This window comes from Paramormyrops kingsleyae, chromosome 25 (genome assembly GCF_048594095.1).
Source record: "Paramormyrops kingsleyae isolate MSU_618 chromosome 25, PKINGS_0.4, whole genome shotgun sequence".
Lineage (NCBI taxonomy): Eukaryota > Metazoa > Chordata > Actinopteri > Osteoglossiformes > Mormyridae > Paramormyrops > Paramormyrops kingsleyae.
In genome coordinates this window covers 15895959-15904464 of record NC_132821.1, presented here as the reverse complement: position 1 = coordinate 15904464, position 8506 = coordinate 15895959, and the positions used below count along the sequence as shown (strand labels likewise).

General features: G+C 43.9%; 1 protein-coding gene across 7 annotated transcripts; it reads right to left on the bottom strand.

Annotated features, from left to right (window-relative positions):
* Positions 1-711: 711 nt before the first annotated feature.
* LOC111855296 (uncharacterized) lies at positions 712-7086 on the bottom strand. Of its 7 annotated transcripts, none has more exons than XM_072707547.1 (4): positions 2451-7086; positions 1720-2287; positions 1512-1617; positions 712-1268 (listed from the first exon to the last, which is right to left on the bottom strand). In XM_072707547.1, exon 1 carries the CDS (start codon positions 7043-7045, stop codon positions 3542-3544), a length of 3504 nt encoding a protein of 1167 aa, XP_072563648.1. In that variant the 5' UTR covers positions 7046-7086; the 3' UTR covers positions 712-1268; positions 1512-1617; positions 1720-2287; positions 2451-3541. The 7 variants fall into 7 exon arrangements, with proteins under 7 accessions (XP_072563648.1, XP_072563649.1, XP_072563646.1 ...); XM_072707548.1 differs by having other exon boundaries at positions 712-1617; positions 2451-2576; positions 2682-7086; XM_072707546.1 differs by having other exon boundaries at positions 713-1617; positions 1720-1978; positions 2142-2287.
* Between the last annotated feature and the right edge of the window lie 1420 nt (positions 7087-8506).

Below are 8506 nucleotides of genomic sequence, written 5' to 3'. Positions count from 1 at the left end.
ACCGTCAAATGTCATTATAGTCCAGTGGGTCTTTTTCTTAATGTTGATCATAGCATTGAAATACTTGTCATATGTGAATCACCTTACTATGTATGCATGTTGAAATGGAACCAGACTGGACCTACCCTAGTTGAAAAGCATTCTCAGTTTCATACTGTAGGTGTACTCATCATGCTTAAGAATGACAACAATAATACTTATCATACTTATTCTTTATGAAAGGCAAGCCACATAACACATAATAAACATCTGAAAATTTCAAGAGACTACATCAGTCTTACAAATTCATGCTTGTGCTATTGTTTGTGGGGTCTCCTGAGGTACATCATAGTCACAACAGTGGATGCAGCACAGCTGACATAATATTCCATGTATGATGATAAAATCATTACTAAATGAACAGTTTACAAATAAAGTGCAATTGTGCCATTCTGCAACATGGTGACGTACTTCCGAATATACAAGCGACCTTACTACACGTTAGTGCAAGTAAACACAGGAATTCTGCAATATGTCCCGAAGTAGAAACATCTTAGGAGACATGACTAATGCTTTGGTATTGCAGAGTAAAAGTGAAAAGAAATGAATGAATACACAATGAAACTGAGATATACAATAGATGGAACATTGACATATGAAACATTGATAAAAATAAAAAAAATGACACTACAAATGATACAATACACATTGAAATTGTAATATTGTCTTGCAATATTTCATAGTCTCAAAGCGCTTTACGGCATCCCTGCCCAAAGCCCACAGTGAGCAAGCCAGAGGCAACAGTAGCAAGGAAAAACTCCCTAGAAGGAAGAAACCTTAGGAGGAGCCAGACTCAAAGGGGGAGCCCATCCTCCAGGGGCCGGCAGGGAGAGTCAAATACAGTTAAATCTAAATCTAATACACAATGAAACAGATATAAAATAGATGGAACATTGACATATGAAACATTGATAGATAAAAAATTATTTAAAAAATGACACTACAAATGATACAATACACATTGAAATTGTAATATTGTCTCGCAATATTTCATAGTCTCAAAGCGCTTTACGGCATCCCTGCCCAAAGCCCACAGTGAGCAAGCCAGAGGCAACAGTAGCAAGGAAAAACTCCCTAGAAGGAAGAAACCTTAGGAGGAGCCAGACTCAGAGGCGGAGCCCATGCTCCTGGGGCTGGCAGGGAAAGTCAGTCATAATTCACATTTTCCCAGTCTTCACATTTGAGATGCAAGCAGAGGGCAGGCAGTTGATGGTAGGCAAGTGCTGGAGCTGTGCCAGATGGTGGGGCAAACAGTAGTATGGCAGCAGGGCAGAGGGGGAAGACATCACAGGCAGAAGGGCAGAAGAATAGAAGCACAAGAAATAAAACTGGCACACCATAGCAAGAAACATACAGGAGCAATGATGCATTATAATCAAGGTAGCCTGGGCATGATTCTATAATGTTTGGAGATTATGTGTGGCAGGGTTCACTATGGGTATCAGTGCTCAATTGAGGAGGTTTCTGCGCACTGCACACTAGGCCTGAGTCCTCCACACACGGCTTGGCTTATTGGCAGAAAGGGCGAAGGGAGACTTGATGCAGTGGCCATGGGGTCAGTGACATCGACAGCAGGCACTGGAAAAAACAGGAAACATGCATGTCAGTGAACAAGAGACTGACAGTTGCAAAGTCAGACTACTTCAGAGAAGTAGCAGCCTTGGAACGAGGAAAACTCACAAGGGCAAGCTATCTTCTGGTCAGGTAGCAGGGAGTGCGATGTGTTACGGGAACTTCATGTAGTGGGCATGGAGTCAGCAACATCAGTAGCACGTGAAGTGAAACTGGCTCAGAAAGAACAGTGGATAATGCAGTAGCCTATAGGCTGCATAGACAGACGATCGGCAGCAGGCAGAGATGGAGATATGAAACCGACATTTATACAAAGGTCCCTTGGGTTGATATTCATGGTGGTAGATGATGATTTTGCAATAGTGACCTGAGGAGATTCATACAAGTCGTCAGGTTAAACATCTGGAACGCCAGGACATACCAGATGATTTTGACAATGTTCAGCTGGCTAATGTCTCAGGTTTTGTACCATGAACTGTGGTGGAATATCTAAGACAATGACGGTAAGGGAGACACTGTGAATCATGCACCTTTGCTATGCCCACATGGTCATGCACAGCCACTGCGTCTAGATGAATATTGTTGGCGACAAACTGCCCAGCTTTTCCAGTTTCTTCCTCGCACATCCATATGTACGACTGCATTCCATGTTACTTGCTTGTAGCTTTATCATCAACTGTAGTAGAACAGAACCACACACAAAATGAAGTCCAGCCTAGAGACTGCATCACATACTTTATGACAATACAGGAAAAGCAGACCTACATCCAATGTTTCCTTCCATTAGTCTAAAACTTTTCTGTAAGACACTACACAGACAGATGACTATAAGGGCTTACCGTGGCCTACAGATGTCTGTGGCCATTTGCCCTTGAGGGCTCCAGACAAGGTTTGCCTTATTAGCACAAGGGGTGAAGGTAATCTTCAGGTGGTGGCCATGGGGTGAGTGATGTAAACAGCAGGCACTGGAAAAAGAGAAAAACCAGAAATTTGCATGTCAGGCAAATATTAACAGTGGCCAAGTAAAAGTGCCTCAAAGAGGAAGAAACCTTCGGAAGAGGCAAACTCACATGTCCAGCCCAGCATACTCTGGCCAGGTTGCAGGCAGTATGATGCATTACTGTCCCAATCTGATGCCATAACAAGTGCAGGGGGTGATCTGGCTTAGGGTGGGGAGCATACACAGACGGCTGGTGGCAGGCAGAGGTGGACATAGGTAGGGAACATGTATGCAAACGTGCACACAAGGTCCCTTAGCTTGATCCTCAGAGTGCCACATGATAATTGTACATTGGTAGTGTTGGGTAATTAGTAGGAAGAGAGACTACAAATAAACAAAAAAGGTTTGAACAAAAATGGTTGCGGCTGGGGCTGGATCGGGGGGACGAGGAATGCTACATTACATTTATGTTGGAGGTCGGAACTGGAAATGTCAGGCTGCTTTACACATAAAACTTTGTAGTGACCACAGATAAGTTGAGAAGTGACAGAGCCCACAGATAAGTTGTGCATGTTGTCACTTCCAGCTTCAGTCCTCAGAAAATGACACAGAAACAGTGGTCCGATGGCAAATGGAACGCACTATGACAGGGGTGACAAACTCTAGTCCTGGAGGGCTGGAGCTCTGTCTAGCTTAGTTGTTTCTGTTCCACCAGAAACGAGTTAAAGAGTGACGTGTTAATTAGCACAAGGAGTTGAATCAGGTGTGTTAAATGAGAGGAAACTCAAAAACGTGCAGGGCTTCGGCCCTCCAGGACTGGACTTTGACACCCCTGCACTAGAAGATTAACACAAATGACGATGCCCCCCCAGACCCAGCCCCCTAACCTCACCACTGTGCCAGCCACCCCAAGCTTAGGCCCAGCCCCAGTAGACCCCTCTCCATAAGACTCAGTCCATCACAAATTTTATTATCAGTTTGCATACAATTTCACAGACAATGTAGGACAACACATTCATGGTGGCTAAAATATGTTGGCATTACAGAAACACAGATACCGTTTTTGACAATGTCCTTTGCATACACATGATCAATCAAAGTGCCGTTCCCAGTGGTCGCGTCTTTCACAAGTTGAGCATACCCATGTTCCTCCATAAAAGTGGTGATTGTACTTCCCGTGAAAAGATTTTCATTAAAATCTCCCATGATGATTTTCCCTCCATCCATGCTGTCCATGCGAGCGATCAGCCACATGAGATTCTTCTGAAAGATTGACACAGTATACGAAGGCGGTCTGTATAGTACCGAGACTGTTGTTTTCAGTAGGCCCACATTGAACTGGAGACACTCAATGTTGACACACTGCAAATCAACAACGCTACAGTTGGTATGTTCTTTATAATACACGCCCACACCACCATGCTGTTGGTTCTTCAGTTCGGCAAAGATTGAATCATCACCATCGTACGCGAGATGTCTCCGTTTCCCATAGAATGAAAATCCATTCAGGTGTATCTCTTCTGTGTCTTCCTTTAACCACGTCTCTGTCAAGCAGATGATATCGGCTTTCATATACCTTCCGTCTTGCTTTATGTCATCCAGGTGACATGCGAGTCCTTGAACATTGTGGAGGAGAATTCTGCATAATGATGGCACTTCTGTGACAGGTTCAATAAAAGCAGGCATGCTTTGCATTGCACTCTCAATGTCCTGTTTTGCGTATATAACACTTTCCTTGAAGTCTTCTATTATGAGGCCTTCCAGAGAAGTCACACGGCTTAACGCTACGTATGCCTGTCCAGCTGCAAATATCTTCTTCAGTGATACAACAGCCTTATCCACAGTCAGACCTTGTACTTTGTGTACTGTGCAAGCCCATGCTAATCTCAATGGAAACTGACGTCGTGCTGCACCGCTGTTACCCACTCTCTCCTCCTCTGGTTTGATTCGTGTCGCTCTGTCCAAACCTTTGATTAAGCACGGCTTCTTTGCTCTGAGTGACTTACCAGCTGCTTCATTGTCAAACGTGACGTATATTTCGAATGGGAAATCGTCCTCAGTACCAAAGCACACCTCACTTACCGTACCAAATGCACCATTTACCAGGCCGTCTGAAACGTCGATGTTTTTCAGTAGCATTACCCGTGCATGAACACCTACGTGAAGTGTTTCTGACAGACACGTCTTGTAAACTTGTGCGTGATGTCCAGCTTTCCTTTGCAGTCGGCCAGTTGCAGCGACCCTTTCAAAGTCCTGAGCGTGAATGATGACAGGGTCTGAGCATACCTTCTGCAGCATGCGATGGTTATGCAGATCTGCTTCATAATTAGTCGCATAGATATGAAGGGCAGTACTGTCTTGTCCTTGGTCTGTCACCCGTCGTTTCAGCATAGCAATGTCTTCCTCTAGCATTGCATCACCCCTTTTGCGTTTCCTTAGCCGATTCAGCAACTGTGCAAAATCCAAATCTTTCTGTCTCATGATGTCCGTCAGCTCCACTGAAGCAAAATGATTCTGCCATAGATTGACACCTTTAGTCTCAGTATACAAAGGTTTCCCTTTCACCGGACAAAGCTGGTAGAAATCTCCAACGGCAACTATTGAGACGTTACCAAAGGCAGAATAATCTCCAGTTTGCTTGATTTGTCTCAATCTGCCATGAATATATGAAAGCAGTTTGTGATCGACCATTGAAATCTCATCTATAATCAATATCTGCAGGTTTCCCAGTTCAGCTCTCAATGAATTTAGCTTCTCATCTCCAAGTGGTTGATAAGGCAGCTTCACATCTGTCGCAATGTGGAAACAGGCGTGTATCGTCGCAGCACTGATGTTGTATGCACTAACCCCAGTCGGAGCAGTCAGCAACACATGCCTCTCATCCGGGTTATCTGACAACTTTGACAAGATACGAGATGCCTCATAATGTACTGCTTTGATCAAGACAGACTTGCCCACACCTCCAGGTCCAGATATAAATACATGAAATGGTTCTGGATTTTCACCACGTGTCTTCTGTAAACACCAGCTTCTTATTTTGTAAAAGATCTCAGACTGCTTCTTGTTCAGTGAGCGAAGCAAAGCCAGCGCTTCCTGCCTTGACATACCACAAGGATTGTCCTGGAACATATGGCGACCCGGTCTCGGTAACAAATCTGGTATCTCGTCACGGTCTTCGCTCATTTCTGGCGTTACACTGGATTTGCTGGCGAGGCACTCCAACCGTTCACATTCAGTCTCTGGACAGATCAGTGCCCATGCATCTTCCATTACACCATGCAACTGTAGATCTTCCTCAGCTTTGTCTATCACATCCGCTTCCTTTTCAAAACTTGCCATATTTGAGTCGACGACCCGTTTCACCGAATGTAATTCATTACCGAAAAACTTCACAAAGCCAGTCTCGTAGAAGTCCTGGTAACTGCCAAAAGGAGGTGGTTTTAGTTGGCCATCAAAATAATGTGGTAGGAACAGCTGCAAAATGCTTTGATGGTATTTCTCTAGGTCCTTTGTGGGCGAAAACCTAGCATACCGAACAACAGCTGCATCTGTGCGTGTCCTTTTCTTCACGAATCCTAATTTCCTGTCCAACTCTATACTGCCAGCAGACGAGCTCTCAGATTTTGATAAAATTCTGTATTCAGAAGCAAATCTCGCCAGGCACATTTCTGAAAAGTCTTCTGTTTTTGGTCTGCCTTTATATCTATCAGTGATACTGTTCATCCAAATGTTCTGCTCATCCTCCTCCTCACACTCTGCTTTCTTCCGTATGACATGTAGTGGAAGACTCATTCTCACCGTATGCTCTCCAGTTGGGATAAACTGCACTTTGCGTGATCCCTCTTTCAACCTCATGTTAGTCAGACGATACACACTTTCCTGAGCTGAAACTTCACGATTATGCAGAAACACACTGCCCAGTTGTCGAAGAGCTTCTTTCGCATCAAGGTTGCCTTGCTGGGAGGCCTCTTTCTGAGCATTTGCCAGGAGCAGTCCCATCTCTCTCTCAGCTTTGGAAATGTAGGAGATGATGTATACAATACATGAATATGCATCAACCACAAACTGAATGTCCATGTTTGCATTCCAACAGCGTAGAAGGTCTCTGTTATATTGGTTCACCCAGACTTCACATGGTCTTCTCTTCAGAATGATGCTAGTGTTCTTTGTTAGTCTTGAGTAAGCAGCTTCAAATACTTCTTGATTTAGATGAATTGCATCAAACAAAGAATCAACAGAGTCATAGTTGGCCTCAGTGTTCAGCAGAGCATGCTTCACTTTCTTCATGATGGCCGCTGCTACTTCTTTTTTGAGGTGTTTTCCATCTGTCTCAGCATTTCCAAGTTTGTGTGATGACAGAAATGTCCTGTTACTTGGTGGACGTGGGAAATTAAATCTACAAGTTGTCCCTTTTTTTTTGCATGTTTTCGAGTGTCTCTTACTATGTTGCTGTACACTACATACAATTTCATGCATTTCATCATCCTCGGGCATTTCACATGTCACATACCGATCAATGAAAGCTGCTACTTCGTCGTCCTCACCTTTACCAACCTTTGGTGCATCTTCCACCCAAAACAAACAGTGAGTGTGAGGTGATCCCCGTTGCTGAAATTCTACTCTGTAGAAGTAGTCAACTATTTTGCCGATGGGACGCGCTTCTGACATGATCACATCTTTCAGGAAGCGGTGAAATCGATGATCAAACATTCTAGCGGCCGTCACGGGATTATTCTTCAACAGGGCACATCTTTCTGACCACTCTAGCTCGGCGCTTTGTGCATCAATACCATCTTGTTTGAAGATTGCCGTCATCATTTCCGTCCAGCGTAAATCGGCAGAGGAAAAGGAGCAAAACCATGTGGGAATACCAAGCTGTCTCACCATCGCAAACAAATCTTTCTGAACACTTTGCCAAAAAACAGGGGTGCCTCTGATGGGTCTCAGAAATTTGTAGCCTTCATCAAAATTCAACATCCTTCGTAGAGACTCCGCGTTTGTCAGAGTTTCTGACGTGATGGTGCTTTTGCCCCAGACATCATACCCTTTTCTCACAGCAATGGACACATTTGACACAACTTGCTGAAGCTCAGACAAATACTGCCCATAAAAAATATAGTCCAAGTTTTTTGCAAAACGTCCATCTGCATTAAGGATCCTTGTATTTAAATATCTAGACAATGTCAGTTTCTCATTCCTCCTCTCGTGAAAAGTGCCTGTGGCTTTTGGGAAAAGGACTGGAAAACATTTAGCCTCATTAGACTCATCAGTCAAAAGCCTCACTGGATTGTTTCCTTCTGCGGGTGCCATAGCCATTATTCCGTCAAAGTGCTGATCCAGGATCTCTTGTGCTATGTCAACAGGTTGAAGGCACGTATCCATATACATGCCATGTTGTTGTCTATCATGCAGAGTTTCATCCATGTCCTCATCTTCCATGTTATTTTCAGCAGCTGAATCATCATGTATGTCACTTACATCAGCAGGGACGTCTTCAGTTCTTTGTAGTGGATTAATCCAATCATTGTTGAACTGTATATCACTGTAAAATTTGTTATGCTCTCTGAGATACATCAAGGCCTTCTTTATCTTTTCTGGGTGCACAAATTCATATTTGTAGTGTCCTTTGTAAGTTAACTTCCTCTTCAGCTTCACGCGTATCATAAGGTCATCGTTGTTCACTCTCGGTAAAGCTTGGGCTACATTTGGAACGCTAGATGGGACGCAAGTCACCGGACCATGAACACCATTTTGTCCACCTTTTGGCAAAGACACAATCCTCATGAAAGGAATATGCATACCAATCAGATGCTGTTCTAGAGAATTTAAACATTGCAACTCAGTAGGGACCGACTGTAGGGCTAGATTGTTTGTGACACTCTCAGCTGGAATTCTCCCATGAAGAATCTTTCTGTGACATGTGTAGCAAATCCACGATGAACCTGCAGGGCCCCT